Source organism: Ips typographus, linkage group LG3, assembly GCF_016097725.1.
Source record: "Ips typographus isolate SLU linkage group LG3, UJ_Ityp_2.0, whole genome shotgun sequence".
In the NCBI taxonomy this organism is placed as follows: domain Eukaryota; kingdom Metazoa; phylum Arthropoda; class Insecta; order Coleoptera; family Curculionidae; genus Ips; species Ips typographus.
In genome coordinates this window covers 18,851,560-18,867,724 of record NC_138424.1, presented here as the reverse complement: position 1 = coordinate 18,867,724, position 16,165 = coordinate 18,851,560, and the positions used below count along the sequence as shown (strand labels likewise).

Here is a 16,165-nt window from a genome sequence, read left to right as displayed (position 1 = left end):
ACCACAAACGAGCCGAATTCAGCTTCCAAAATGTATCTACTACGATGTTTAAAGAAGAGTGCGGACAGATCGTGAGCTCGTCATAGTAGTAAAACGTAGAAAGGTGGCGTATCTCGGACAACTGATGCGTGGCCAAAATACTCCCTTGCCAGAACTATAATGGAAGGCAAGATAGATGATCGACGACAAGTGGCCACAAAGCAGATGTCCTGGCTGCGCAACTCTTCTGACTGGCCGAAGACAGAATTGCGTTTTCCCGAGTGGTTGCCAACGTCAGATAACTGATAGGGCACTCTAAGAAGAAGAATACTTTCAGGAATATCTTATTAGTCTAACACATCATTCAATAAGTCCCGGGACTAACCCACAGGTGGCACTACAAATCGGATTTTTATATTTTTCCCTTGAAGTACCATCTTTCAAACGACAGCTGTCAAATCCTGAGCTCATTCCCTCCAATATTTTGTTTATGAGAATTTTTTAAAGTGAACAACTTTTGAGTTTTTTTAAAACATGGAAAAAAGTGATTTTCGTGTGCTGATTAAACACTGTTTCCTGATGGGAAAAAACACCGTCCAAACAGAACAATGTCTTGAAAAATGTTACGGGGACTCTTCTCCATCGAAAACAACGATTTGTAGGTGGTTTGCTGATTTTAAACGCGGTCGTACAGACACAAATGACGCTGAACGGTCTGGACGCACAAATTCGGCTGTTGTTCCAGAAAACATCAAAAAAATCCACAAAATGATATTGTCTGATCGTAAACTGAAAGTGAGTGAGATAGCTGAGGCCTCAAAGATATCAGAAGGTAGTGTGTTAACAATTTTGCATGAAAATTTGGGTATGCGAAAGCTGCTTTCGAAATGGGTGCCGCGAGTGCTCACTATTGACCAAAAACAACAACGAATTGATGATTCAGAGCGCTGTTTGGAGCTGTTTAACCGTAATAAAAAGGATTTTTTGCGTCGATATGTGACCATGGACGAAACCTGGATCCACCACTACACACCTGAATCAAAACGGCAGTCATCTGAGTGGACTGGACCCGGCGAAAGCCGTCCAAAGCGACCAACAACGCAACAATCGGCTGGCAAGGTTATGGCCTCTGTATTCTGGGATACACACGGTATATTGTTCATTGACTATTTGGAAAAGGGAAAAACAATCAACAGCGACTATTATTGTGTATTATTGGACCGATTGAAGGATGAAATCGCACTAAAACGGCCCCATATGAAGAAGAAAAAGATTCTCTTTCATCAAGACAATGCACCGTGTCACAAGTCCATAAAAACGAAGGTCAAATTCAACCAATTGGGTTTCGAATTGCTTCCCCACCCACCGTATAGTCCAGACCTGGCCCGCAGCGACTACTGGCTGTTTTCAGACCTCAAAAAAATGCTCCAGGGAAAGAAATATCAATCAAATGAGGAAGTCATCGCTGAAACTGAAGCGTATTTTGAGGCCAAGGAAAAATCGTTCTATAAACATGGTATAGAAAAGTTGGAAAATCGTTGGAATGATTGTATCACTCTAGAAGGGAACTATATTGATGAATAAAGACGAATTTCATGAAATAGTAGTTTTCCTATTCAGTGTGCAAAGTTATGTTTTCCCACACGCGAAAGCAGTTAGACGAACGACGCGAAGCGGAGTTCGGATAAGCTTCAAGTGCGGGAAAACTACTTTGCACACGTGTTAGGAACAATATTTTTTCTACGAATCTATACATTTTGTTTTTAATTTTTATTGATATTAAAAACAACAACTTATAACTATTTATTGTTATTAACAACATTAATGTTAAATGTACAGTTGGTCGCGTTTTTTAAATTGATCGCAGATTGAGCAACTGAAGGTAAAATACTGGTACTTGGAACTGCTTCACTTTCTTTAGGATTGAAGGTCAGAATTTTGTTACTTAATCCTTTTTTATAACTTGTGGATTCATCAATGTATTCTTCAGCTACCGTAGTCGATTTCCAACCCCCCAAGCGTTTTATGTCAGTGATTCCTTCTCCAGAATCGGCCAGGAACGACGTTGCCGATGATCGACGATAACTGTGCCCTGTGTAGAGTTCTGGATTTGGCAACTTCAAAAAAATAGCTATTTCAGAAGGCATCTTTCCAAAACTGTTTACTCCAACACTTTGCGAAAAACATTTACCCTTTCTGTAAACTAGGAAAAAACGATTGTTTGACTTTTTTGGACGTAGGCCGGTGTATCTTCTGTACAGTTGCAGGTAGGTTCCGTTATGAACTTCTTCTGATATAATAAAGTTTCTTGCTGTATGATTTTTGGAATCCCTAATTTTAACAATTATGAGGTTTCTTTTGTCTTCAATATCTGTAGTGGTTAAATTGACTAGCTCTTCCCTTCGACATGCACCAGCAAGTCCGAATATAGTGGCAACTTTAATTAACAGGTAAATTTCATCTGGTGCGGAGTTCATAAAACTGAATATTTCTTCTTTTGTAAAAATTTTCGCCTTTTTAGGTTTAAAACCAACATTCTGCTTTTTCAGAAATGCAGTGAGCTTATAAAATTCACCGATATATCGATATCAGTCTCTTTTTATTTTTATTACATTTTTGAGCATTGAATACTTTGACCACATTGTGTTAGGTTTGAATTCTTTGCTTAAAGTAACAAAATACGCTAAAAGTACCTCTTCCTTTAAGGTTTTTATCCCCTTTTGTTCGCACCATTGGGTAAACAACTCGTACTGTTTCTCGTATTTTTCTCGCGATTTGAGAGGCAGCAATTGCAAACTAGCCATGTTGGCGGCTTTTAGAACATCTTCCGGAAGTTCATCTTCACTGATATCCATTATTAAAATAGTTTTTTTAACTTAAATAAGTAAGAATAAACACTGTTGTAGACTTTAAATTGCATATAAATGCGTTGTTTGACAATGAGCTTTGGTTTCTAAGGAAACAAGCCTCATTTTCAAAGACAGAGACAAGGTGGTTTATTTACCTAAACTGTACGGAAGAATAATGTGAAAAAAGTCGTGTTTTTTATATGAAACCCCTGAATATTATTACATTTTTGAATTCTACGCAAAATTCTAAGCAGATTTTATGTATAATAATCTATATAAAACCACTGTTGCAAGGTATAATCAGCATTTTAAAAAGTGTGCGGGAAAAAATGTTTCCCGCATAGGGTGCGGGAAAGTGCCACTTTGCACACACTTTTACGTATGCAAAGTAGCTTATTTGCAAACATTCGTAGAAAAAATAATTGTTTTTCTTAGTTGGTCCCGGGACTTATTGAATGAAGTGTTATGATCATTGCATCTGCTTGAGCGGGATGTACGTGGATATCAGCCATTTTACGGGGAAGCAATTGATGGTATCGTATATTCTTCCCAATATTGACTGTAGTAGTACAATATTGCCATCATCTCAGGGAATTTGATCAGGTCCAACAGCTTTGTTATTATTTGCTTCTTATATTGCTTTTTTGTTCTCATTATAATTTGTATTGGAGGTACAGATAATGTTTGAAGAGCTCAGGCTCCGGTCACAAGTCATCAGAAAATAGGTTTTCTAAGTATTCGATATACATCTTCTACTACTAAGGCTATCTCAAAAGTTGTTTAAACGTTTAGGAATGGACATGAAAAAGGACGGTAGAATATCGGAAGCGTTTGTATTTCTGAATCACTACCTAGACTTGTGCGAGGCTATCGAAGAAGGGGAAGGTCAATTGGTGGATCACTCCGATCTGGTTCAGACCGATTTCCCTTCCAACATTCCCATACCGTCCAGAATGTACTTGGCGGACGATGTGAAGGAACACGATGAGGTTCGTGAATGGGTGTTGGCAATTAGCATGGACCAGAAAGTTGATCAGGTTAGTTTGTACATGCGTTTGAATGTTGCCGCTCCTTATAATTCACAAAATTGTATATTTCTAGTACCGAAAATAGGTATTTACCGTGCGTGTCGTCGTGTGAAAACAGGAATAGTATATTTCATTACCAGTACAGAAATGAGGATTTTTCCGTGCGCGCCTGACAAATTCTCGTGTGAGGCGCAGCCGAACACGGGAAGTCATGCAAGAACGGAAAATCCATTTCTGGACGAGTAATGAACGATATTTTTTATTATACTTACGTACCTGAAATCAACATAAACAAAAAATATCGCAAAAAATTATTAAGAAAATCGGGAATATTTATTTTTATTTTTAAAACAGTAAAAATGTAAGTACATATACAACTCAAATTAACAAGAAAAATACAAGTAGGTAATTCTAAGAAAATTAATTTTGGACAGAACCGTTATTATTAATAGTAATATTTATTGTACAATTCGTATTATTGTTGAAGCTCAATCCCTTTTGCATTTCTTTTTGTTGAACTAAAGACTCGGCTAAATATGTTGAAGCGGAGTGTTCGTGTGTGCTTTGGTTCTCTTGATTGACTGTTACAGATGTTGTAGTTTCCAAGTTACAAGGGCTAAACAACTTCCGTGATACTTCAATTTTTCTTTGCATGGACTCTTCTATATATCCTTCTGCTACATTGGAAGAAAGCCATCCACCGTGTCTTTTCAAAGTGAGCAAATCACCGCCGTTTTCCACCAACATGGTTGCCGAAGAGCGCTTTAGCCCATGTCCGGTATATTCTTCGGGATTTTTTAGTTTTAGGTATGGCACCCAACATGTTGGGCGTAACATCTTTGGTTTCGGTATGCAACAAATAATCTTCTACTCTCCATATGTTTAGGGCGGAGATCTGCGTATTTACGGTAAATTGTACAGGGATCGAATTTGCAATTTTCATTGGTAATGGTAAAACTTCTTGACCTGTGAGTTTTTCCATCTCGTAAGAACACGACAAGGAAACGCCCATTATCTTCCACATCATCTAAACTCAAACGTATTAAATCATCTCTGCGGCATGCACCGAAGATGCCAAACACTAAAATTACTTTTGCTAGTAGATATTCTCCATCTGAAGCTTCACATAAAAATCTTGGATTTCTTTGGTATATATCCTACAGCTTGTCGTTTCAAAAAAGCAATCGTTTTTGGATATTGATGGTGAGTATTTTCTTTTATTGCCAAACAACTCTTTAACATAGAGAATCGACTCCATAAAGTGGAGGATTTCATAGTGTTGGCTTTTTCAGAAAAATATACTAAAAGAATATCGTCACTCACAATTTTGATTCGTTTCTGAGTCCGCCATTCGGTAAAACTGTTATATTCTTGTTCATATCTCAACCTGGATTTCACTGGTAATAAATCTGCACTCACTTCTGCCGCTCGTTGTAAGATATTTTCGGGAATATCCCGATTTTCTTCACAATCTGAATTCATTTTTGCAAAATGTAATAAATACATAAATACTTAATTTTCACTGACAGAAAATAAAATTTGTCATTAATAAATAAATCGTTGCTATAGACACATTACTCGGTTCTTTTTTTTCTTCGGGTTGCCATAGGATATCTAGTATCATGGATATCTATGTTTATTATTAAGCGCACGGAAAGAGGGATCGGGAAAAAATTTCCGTGCGCTGTTCCGAAAATGTCATATTTACTGTATTTTATAAACAGTTGAAAATGTAGTATTTTCTGTTAAGTATAATAAAAAAGTCATTTCAGATTTATTTGTACTTGGAAGGTATTTTGAATGCAGAACTGCTCTATTTAAGACGACTCGCACTGCTTATTTGCGAAACTGATATAATGAGACATTTTTTGTCGATTTTTTTCTAATCAAATGAGATAAAGGATGTGACGCAACAGTCAGCGCATGGAAAATGGACACTTTTCGGCTTCCTCACGGAAGAAAGTCCACTTTTTTCCTGTATTTTTACGTCTTAACCCAACCTCTTTTAGGTTTCTAAGTTTTCTTCTGTAATCGGATGATTTCTTTTAATCTCAGGTTTTGCCGTTGGACGAAAGGCAATTGTTTGAAAGCTCACTGATGCCAGGTGAATTGCCGTGCTTGGTTACCGGTTATCCGATTAAAAAACAAAGCATCTCGTTCGGAAATTCCAAGTTTAAAGCCGGCAAAGAGGCGTGGGCTAAGCTGAATATGGGTGCAAAAATGTCGCCCGATTCCAGTATACCTGGCGTTATTAGTTTTGTGCAAAAATGGTGCGGCGCGCCAACAAATTAGTAATGTATAAGTTTGTTCTTCTAACGGGTGATTTTTTAAGAGGTGAGAATTTGAAAAAATTGATGAAATCTTTATTGGAATCGATAGAACGATCAATATAATTTAATGTTTAAAGATGATTTCATGTCAATGTTGGCCGCGGCTCCGCTTTAGATGGCCCATGCGCAAGGTCCAATTCTGGCACACTCTCTCCAACATATCGGCCGGTATTTCATGAATAAATGCTTCAATATTGGCTTCCAGTGCGTCAATCGTTGCTGGTTTATCCCTGTAGACATGAGCCTTAACATGGCCCATATCTTATAAGGTTTTTCACCCAAATCCTTTCGCAAAGTTTTCCACGTAATGGAGTAACAGAGGCCCAATTGCTGCGAACGGCGGCGAATCGACATTTCACGGTCATCAAGGTCCTCACTCTACGTATGCGTGTTAGTGGTTTAATGTTCAATAGTGTAAACTGGGTTCGAAATTTAGTCACAAGCTTCCGAATAGCTCCCTCAGTAGGCCGACCAAACTGCCCATAAATTGGAAGAAGTGCGCGATGCACTCTCTTAATCGAGCATGAATTTTGATAGTAAAATTCAATAATTTGCAAGCGTTGTTCGTTCATAAGTCGATTCATGATTAAATTATAGACCAAACTGAACAAGTTTGACAATTACACAAGACACGATTCACGCGTGATCTGTCAAAAACAGTGTTGTCAAAAAGATACCAGCAAAAAAATCACCCGTTAGTAGTAGTAGTAGTAGTAGAAGTATAATCAATATAAACTATACTAGCTAGTAAATGAAATATCAAAATGTTGCACTCTCACTTATTATTCCTTTTAAGGTTGTGGCAAAGAATAGCTATTTAACAAGCAGGGACAGTTTGATGTAGGGGTGATGTTTTTGGCTGACTTCGGTTTGCCTTTGGTAGGAAACATGTTGCCGGTTGTCTCTTATTTCATTTTGATATAAAAATTGCATCCAATTTTCAGATTGTTTACTTCTTTTGAGTCGAAGTGTTTTAAGTTCGCCTCTTGTGTTTTAAAACAAATGTTTGATGTGGTCTGAGATATGGCAACGTTCGAATTTCAAATAAACAGTGGTTCACTTTAGGCTTGAAGGTGTCATCAAAGAACCTACGCAAAATGTCTTCCCAGCTTAAAAAAGCAGAGATTAGTATGGATTACTATAAAAGATATAAGAGTATTTACAGGAAAACCTTGCGACTTGCAAAACAAACATATTATGATAATAAACTATCTTCTTCTACTAACAAATCAAAAACTATTTGGAATATTATAAACTCTACTACTAAAAATAAAAGAAACAAGCAAATAAATAGGATATTAGTAAATGATATTGAAATTACGGATTCCAAAGAAATAGCAAACCATTTTAATTCCGCTTTGGTAAATATTCTCTTATCGCTCCAAAATCTACACATACCAATAATTTCTAACTCCCTCAATGCAGTATCACATGTTAATAATTCAATCTATTTATTTGATGTTACAGAAAAAGAAATAATTGAAGTAATAAACAGTTTAAAAAATACGAATTCCACCGGTCCTGACGAATTTTCGGCAAAACTCATTAAGTTTTGTAGTTCAGAGGTCAGTAAGCCCTTGTGCATATTATTAAACTTGTGTTTTACGCAAGCGATTTTTGCGGACTACTTGAAATTATCCAAAGTCATTTGTGCGCACAAGAGGGGTAGCACAGCTGATATCGGAAATTATCGCCCAATATCACTCCTGTCAATATTCTCGAAAATTTTTGAAAAAGTTTTATCAAATCGCATTCTAAACTTTCTAGATTCCAATAATGTACTATCAAACTCACAACATGGTTTTCGAAGCAGGAAATCAACTTTATCAGCATTATGCTATGTTATTAACCAAATGTCTTTCTTATGGAATACGAGGAAATTGTCATAAATTATTGAACTCGTATCTATCTAATAGAAAACAATATGTTTTATTCAATAAATCTGAATCAGACCAGTTAACAATTGAAGTTGGCGTCCCGCAGGGCAGCGTCTTAGGCCCACTACTCTTCCTTATATACATTAATGACATGCCAAAATATTTGAGTGCACCGCATTGTGAATTTGCTGATGATATTACTTTGTTATCCTCAAATAAGGATGAGCATATCTTGAGAAGGACTTTGAATGATAATTTGAGCTTGTTATCAAATTACGTTAGTAACAATAAATTAACTCTGAACCAAGATAAGACGTATACAATGGAGTTTCATCCTTGCGGAGCCAACTACCTGAAAAGTCATCTTATCAAATTGAGTGGTAAAACTATAAAACAAGTTACATCTTTTAAGTTGTTGGGTTTATATTTAGACTTGTCGTTGAATTGGAAAGAACATGTCAATTTTGTCTGCAGCCAATGTTCGAGAAGCTGTTTTGCTTTACAGCGCCTAAAACAAATAACGAGTCGGGCAACAGTTAAATCATTCTACTATGCTAATATTGAATCTCGTATGAGATATGGAATAGTGCTGTGGGGTGCATCGTCTGCATCCAATAGAGCTTTCTTAAACCAAAAACATGCCGTACGTATAATGTTTAATTTAAAATCGAGGGAATCATGTAAACCATCATTTATCTCAGAGAAAATAATGACTTTTTCTTGTTTATTTATATTCGAACTTTTAAAATTTGAAAGGCAGAATGCGTCCGCTTTCATAACTCTAATTCATATACTAATCATAACTATGCTACCCGATTTGGAAATAACTATCAATATGAGTTACACAGGCTTGAATTATTTAAAGCGAACCCCTATTATATTAGTGCTGTGATATATAATAAGATCCCACCAAAATTACGTCAGTTGTCAAACAGCAGGTTTTTATCATTTATGAGAGACCTTTTATTAAGTAGGGCTTTTTATACAGTGGAGGAGTTCCTAGACTACAGCTTTGAAGACGTATAACATGTGTGATAAGTGATAAGTATTTTCTTTTTTATATACGTGATTTTGTAATCTTCCTACATCCCTTTTGTGATATTGGAAATAAATTGTATTGTATTGTATTGTATTGTATTGTTCTTAAATGCAACGTTATAAAATGTAGTTTGGACACAAATTATCAGGAATTAAAAACTAATTCAAGCAGAATCACTTTATTGACTGCAGTAAGGAATTACTAATAAATGCAATATTCAATTTCCCTCACTTATCAAAATTACTCAATTTTCAAACCTTGAATCGACCTTTCCAACGAGTTCAAATCCCAAATGACCAACTGGTTATCCAATCCTGAAGTGCTGAGTTTAGTAGCTTTGTTTTTGTCCCCACCAAAAATGCACAGGCAAGTGATGGCATTCTGATGAATCGAGTTCAAATTAGTGTCAGAAGATTCGGTCCGTGCCTGTCGATCTAGAGAATGGAACATTTTCATGGCAGATAAGCCTCCGGATTCCTTCTTCTGTGACGTATCCAACTCTCCTCCAAAGGTAAGTTGACCGTTACCGGTCAGATTATACAAGATTGGAATGCAACTGTGCCCGGCCGCAACTAAAGTCCTCGGACTAATCCAAGTGCAACTCAGGAACGGTAGAAACTTGGTTTTTAGTTTAATGAATCCATTACCATTGCTCGGATCGGCTACATTAATTGAGGAATCATGAGCGACCCAAGCAACTTTAGATCCATCCGGTGAAAAGCTGACACAATGAATCCAACCTCCTCCGGCGGGAGAATTAACATACTCAGCCATCATTTGTCCTAAAGGCATTTTTGTACCCCAAGCGGTAGCCTCGGGAGTCTTCTCGATATCTTTAATGTAAGCGGAAAAAACTCTCACGTTAAAATCGGCACTACCAGCGGCCAGCAAAACATTATTGGGATGCCAGTCCAAAGTCGATACAGTTGAACGAATTGGCTTTTTAATGTGCTTGGAAACCCACCAATCATTTTCACTCTCGAAATAGCACACTGAGATCAATCGAGCCCCTGAACCCACAGCGAATTTGTTTTCATTGGGGGACCATTTCACGCAAGTGGCCGCTCGATTGATACGCAACAACACTAGAGTGGGTTTCCATTTTCCTGATGATTCCAGGCGCCACACGTAGGCGTTTCGATCTGCCGCGCAGGTGACGATGCGGTTAGTATTGGGAGCCCAGTCGATGCCCATTACTCTAAGGTCGTGTTGGTTAAGAGTATCCAGCAGTTTCCAGTCTTGGCCCGAACGTTGGTGGACTTCCACCTCATGGTTGTTGGGTGAAAATGCAATTTCTGTAATAAAGTTTAAAGTAACTAACATAATTCATATTTGTTACATAAAAATGTTGTTTAGGCTGAATTATAAATGTACAATATTTGGTTGGGTCCTACTGTTGGCAACGTGGCATCGGGTACCTAAACTTGAGATTTGTTATTTTGTTTTTTTGGGTGTCCATTCTTCTTATCGGTATCGGAAAGCGGCAGTTCGGGACGCGCTAGTACAAAATTTATTAGTTCTAATTTTTTTAAACAGTTTTTGGTTTAATTTCTTTTCTTTTCTCCCTGACTGTACCAAATTTTGTAGTGTTTTCTCAGGTTATGGATAGGAAATTTAATGAGGATTTCTAAAATGTCCTTAAAACAGTAATTTTCTCACTGCAAGTGCGTTTTACAAGCAATTATGTGCCTGACTATTTTTTTAACAGTTAAAACTTTCACACAACTTTTCTCCGTGACTGTACTCGATTTTGTAGTGTTTTTCAGGTCATTGAATAGGAAATTTAATGAGGATTCCAAAAATGTGCTTAAAACAGTAATTTTCTCACGCCAAGTGGATTTTACTGGCAATTTTGTCTCTGACGTTCCTTTCAAACTGTGTTTCTGTCAGTTCAAACTTTGAAACCGCTTTTCTCCCTGACTGTACCAAATTTTGTAGTGTTTTCTCAGGTTATGAATAGGAAACTTAATGAGGATTCCAAAAATGTGCTTAAAACAGTCATTTTCTCACTCCAAGTGGCTTTTACCGGCAATTTTCCTGACTGTCTTTTCAAACAGTGTTTCTGGCAACTCAAACTTTGAAACCACTTTTCTCCCTGACTGTACCCAATTTTGTAGTGTTTTCTCAGATTATGGATAGGAAATTTAATGAGGATTCCAAAAATGTGCTTAAAACAGTCATTTTCTTACTCCAAGTGGCTTTTACCGGCAATTTTCCTGACTGTCTTTTCAAACAGTGTTTCTGGCAGCTCAAACTTTGAAACCGCTTTTCTCCCTGACTGTACCCAATTTTGTAGTGTTTTCTCAGATTATGGATAGGAAATTTAATGAGGATTCCAAAAATGTGCTTAAAACAGTCATTTTCTCACTCCAAGTGGCTTTTACCGGCAATTTTCCTGACTGTCTTTTCAAATTGTGTTTCTGGCAGCTCAAACTTTGAAATCGATTTTCTCCCTGACTGTACCAAATCTTGCAGTGTTTTTCAGGTTATTGGATAGGAAATTTAATGAGAATTTCAAAAATGTCCTTAAAACAGTAATTTTCTCACTGCAAGTGGGTTTTACAAGCAATTATGTCCCTGACTGTTCATGAAAAATGTATTTTTAACAGTTAAAACTTTCACACAACTTTTCTCCCTGACTGTACTCGATTTTATAGTGTTTTTCAGGTTATTGGATAGGAAATTTAATGAGAATTCCAAAAATGTGCTTAAAACAGTCATTTTCTCACTCCAAGTGGATTTTACAGGCAATTTTCCTGACTGTCTTTTCAAATTGTGTTTCTGGCAGCTCAAACTTTGAAATCGATTTTCTCCCTGACTGTACCAAATCTTGCAGTGTTTTTTCAGGTTATTGGATAGGAAATTTAATGAGAATTTCAAAAATGTCCTTAAAACAGTAATTTTCTCACTGCAAGTGGGTTTTACAAGCAATTATGTCCCTGACTGTTCATGAAAAATGTATTTTAACAGTTAAAACTTTCACACAACTTTTCTCCTTGACTGTACTCGATTTTGTAGTGTTTTTCAGGTCATTGAATAGGAAATTTAATGAGGATTCCAAAAATGTGCTTAAAACAGTCATTTTCTTACTCCAAGTGGGTTTTACCGGGCAATTTTGTCTCTGACGTTCCTTTCAAACTGCGTTTCTGTCAGTTCAAACTTTGACACCGCTTTCCTCCCTGACTGTACCAAATCTTGCAGTGTTTTTTCAGGTTATTGAATAGGAAATTTAATGAGAATTCCAAAAATGTGCTTAAAACAGTCATTTTCTCACTCTAAGTGGGTTTTGCGGGCAATTTTTCTGACTGTCTTTTCAAACCTTGTTTATGGCAGTTCAAATTTTGAAATCGCTTTTCTCCCTGACTGTACCAAAACTTGCAGTGTTTTTCAGGTTACTGAATAGGAAATTTAATGAGGATTCCAAAAATGTGCTTAAAACAGTCATTATCTCACTCCAAGTGGGTTTTGCGGGCAATTTTGTCTCTGACGTTCCTTTCAAACTGGGTTTCTGTCAGTTCAAACTTTGACACCGCTTTCTTCCCTGACTGTACCAAATCTTGCAGTGTTTTTTCAGGTTATTGAATAGGAAATTTAATGAGGATTCCAAAAATGTGCTTAAAACAGTCATTTTCTCAGTCCAAGTGGGTTTTGCGGGCAATTTTTCTGACTGTCTTTTCAAACCTTGTTTATGGCAGTTCAAATTTTGAAACCGCTTTTCTCCCTGACTGTACCAAATCTTGCAGTGTTTTTTCAGGTCATTGGATAGGAAATTTAATGAGGATTCCAAAAATGTCCTTAAAACAGTCATTTTCTCACTCCAAGTGGGTTTTACAGGCGATTTTCCTGATAGTCTTTTAAACTTTTTTAAAAATTTTAAAATTGGTAGATAAAGGATAGTAGTGAATGAAATCGGGGAAAAATCGGTTTTTGCGGTTCAATTTATATTATAAAGGCCACGTGACTATTTTTGACTGGTGCTGCCATGCCATTACAGTGTTGCCAGCTCAAAAAATTGCTTTTTTATTCACGTGACGTATATTTTACTGTTTTCCAGCTTTTCCAACTGTCTAAATTGGATTTAGGGAATTTTTACAGTTCAAGCTACATTTTTGTGGTGACTGTTTTTAACTGTAGTGTCACTTTGCCTGTACAGTGTTGCCAGCTCAAAAATTACCATTCTTTTTAGTTGAGTGACTTGTATTTTACAATTTTTGCCTTCACACTGCTTAAATCGGATTTTAAATTTAGGGTACTTTTTTATGGTCATGTGACTAGTGTCCCTTGGCCCATACAGTGCTGCCAGGTGAAAAAATGCATTTCCAAAATGACGTGGCGTGTATTTTACCATTAAAACTGTCACCAATTTTCACAATTACCTTTTTATGAAAAACTACCCTTTTTATGGTCACATGACTGTTTTTGACTACTGTCACTTTACCTTTACAATGTTGCCAGCTTTATTTTATTTAAATATCAAAATAACCTAAAACTGCCTTTGGTGTTCTTGTTCTGTTGTATTTTTTATATTTTGTATAATATAAAATGCTTGATAAAACCAGTATTATACTTGATTCATAAAACAAGGATATACCAAATGATTCTGTGGTTTTTGAGGGATTTCCTGGGTTTCCAATTGATTTTCAGACAAGGTATTACTCTTGGTTGTAATGAACCTAATGATTTTAGGTACTATGTGACAGTTTTTAAGGACAATTCACTAAAATGTGAGGTAATCCAAAACAATACAAGAATTATTGAGTTCTAAAGAGTCTAAAGGCAATTGCAAAACAATGGGTATGTTCCCCAGACACCAGCAGCTTAGAGGTTAAGTAAGCCCTCCTAATTACTTTGTTATGACTGCTTTGGTAAACGTACACATTACTCTAAGCTATGAGAGCACTTTAGGTGACTCTTAAGTGCAAATTTGAGTCAGTTTAAAATAAAAAGGCAATACAGTGTACAAAACTTTTTCATCAATCTACTCCTCTTGAATTGCTGTATTCTACTTACGGGTTCGGTCCTTATTCCAAGCGTGGTTGGTTATGGGGCTTAAAGTCCCAAATTTGTGGCTTTCAGTCATCTGAAAATAATCCCCAAAGTAAGGTTCAAGGCTTAGCAGGTGTAGGCTTAAAAACAGTCATACCTTTTCCTTGTAATTCGCGGACTCTGGTCAGTCTACACGAATTAATGAACGTCTTCACTAAATAATTGTGATTGCTGCCCTAAGGTGTCTTCAGGCACAAACAGGGCGTGAACACGGAATTAATCACCAAAAACTTGGACAAGTAAACAAACATAAAAACTTAACCTCACTCTCGATGGTTTTAATGACATTTTGCTGTCAAATATGAGAAATTTTACTTTTGACCGATGACGGTGTTTCAAGCAAGAAGAAGCGCCCTCCAATGGAAAATTTTTTAGTTAAGATTTCGTACAGTAAACCCTAAACTAACGTTGCCAGGTCTAGTTTTCACTTTATTGAATAGGAAATTTAATAAGGATTCTAAAAATGCGCTAAAAACAGTCATTTTCTTACTCCAAATTATTCTCTAAAACCACGTGATGTCTGTCACTATTGTCAGAATTGTCAACATTTTACTAGAATTTGCAAGAATTACATTTTAACACAGTTTTCGAAACAGGACGATTTGCTGAGATTTAGCCGTTATTTTGACTATTGTCACTTCACAGTCTTCTGAAATCACGTGACAACTGTCAATAACGTCAAAACTGTCAAACCGTGCTCTAAAGTTTAGGAACGTTTTCTTGCAGTATTTGATATAATGATATGATTTGATATAATACGTGTTTCTGAGAATTATGACAGTTATTTTGCCAATTGTCACGTGATAGTCTAGCTAAATAGTGTTCTACAATCACGTGACAACTGTCACTAACCTCAACACTGTAAAATCATGCTATAAAGTTGCAACAATCAAGATTTAGAAACGTTTTCTTGCAGTATTTGATATAAAACATGTTTCTGAGATTTATGATAATTATTTTACCAATTGTCACGTGACTGTCTTGCTAAATAGTGTTTTACAATCACGTGACAACTGTCACTAACGTCGAAACTGTAAAACCATGCTCAAAAGTTGCAAAAAATCAGGATTTAGAAACGTTTTCTTATAGTATTTTGATATAAAACGTGTTTCTGAGATTTATGACAGTTATTTTGCCAATTGTCACATGACCGTCTAGCTAAATAGACTTCTGAAATCACGTGACAACTGTCACTAACGTCAAAACTGTAAAACCATGCTCTAAAGTTGCAAAAATCAGGATTTAGAAACGTTTTCTTGCAGTATTTGATATAAAACGTGTTTCTGGGAATTATGACAGTTATTTTGACGATTGTCACGTAACCGTCTAGGTAAATAGTGTTCTACAATCACGTGACAACTGTCACTAACGTCGAAACTGTAAAACCATGCTCAAAAGTTGCAAAAATCAGCATTTAGAAACGTTTTCTTGCAGTATTTGATATAAAACATGTTTCTGAGATTTATGATAGTTATTTTGCCAATTGTCACGTGACTGTCTAGCTAAATAGTGTTTTACAATCACGTGACAACTGTCACTAACGTCAAAACTGTCAAACCATGCTCTAAAGTTGCAAAAAATCAGGATTTAGAAACGTTTTCTTGCAGTGTTTGAAATAAAACGTGTTTCTGAGATTTATGACAGTTATTTTGCCAATTGTCACGTGATAGTACAGCGAAATAGTGTTCTACATTCACGTGACAACTGTCACTAACGTCAAAACTGTCTTACCATGTTCTAAAGTTCCAAAAATCAGAATTTAGAAACGTTTCCTTGCAGTGTTTGAAATAAAACGTGTTTCTGAGATTTATGACAGTTATTTTGCCAATTGTCACGTGACTGTCTTGCTAAATAGTGTTTTAAAATCACGTGACAACTGTCACTAACGTCAAAACTGTCAAACCATGCTCAAAAGTTGCAAAAGTGAGGATTTAGAAACGTTTTGAGTGTACGGTTTTTATAGCAAGAAATAATTAAAATTTTTGACAACTATTAAAAGACACCCTGTATAATAACG

The 16,165-nt window shown here is 36.3% G+C and overlaps 2 protein-coding genes across 3 annotated transcripts in view; one reads left to right on the top strand and one right to left on the bottom strand.

Moving 5' to 3' along the window:
- The window catches only part of Oseg2 (intraflagellar transport protein Oseg2), a 346,413-nt gene that overhangs the window by 41,169 nt on the left and 289,079 nt on the right, over positions 1 to 16,165 (top strand). Inside the window, exons 21-23 of one of the 2 annotated variants that reach the window (XM_081975057.1) lie at positions 3,621 to 3,865; positions 5,912 to 6,126; positions 6,983 to 7,123. In XM_081975057.1, coding sequence (XP_081831183.1) covers positions 3,621 to 3,865; positions 5,912 to 6,126; positions 6,983 to 7,007 — 485 coding nt within the window. In that variant the 3' untranslated portion in view covers positions 7,008 to 7,123. Of the gene's footprint in view, positions 1 to 3,620; positions 3,866 to 5,911; positions 6,888 to 6,982; positions 7,124 to 16,165 lie in introns of those variants that run through there. The other variant, XR_014177486.1, reaches the window with a different exon arrangement.
- Arpc1 (Actin-related protein 2/3 complex, subunit 1A) lies at positions 9,265 to 14,417 on the bottom strand. Its single transcript, XM_081975102.1, has 3 exons — positions 14,246 to 14,417; positions 14,113 to 14,182; positions 9,265 to 10,397 (listed from the first exon to the last, which is right to left on the bottom strand). The coding sequence occupies exons 2-3, from the start codon at positions 14,180 to 14,182 to the stop codon at positions 9,343 to 9,345; spliced, it is 1,125 nt and encodes a 374-aa protein (XP_081831228.1). The 5' UTR covers positions 14,246 to 14,417; the 3' UTR covers positions 9,265 to 9,342.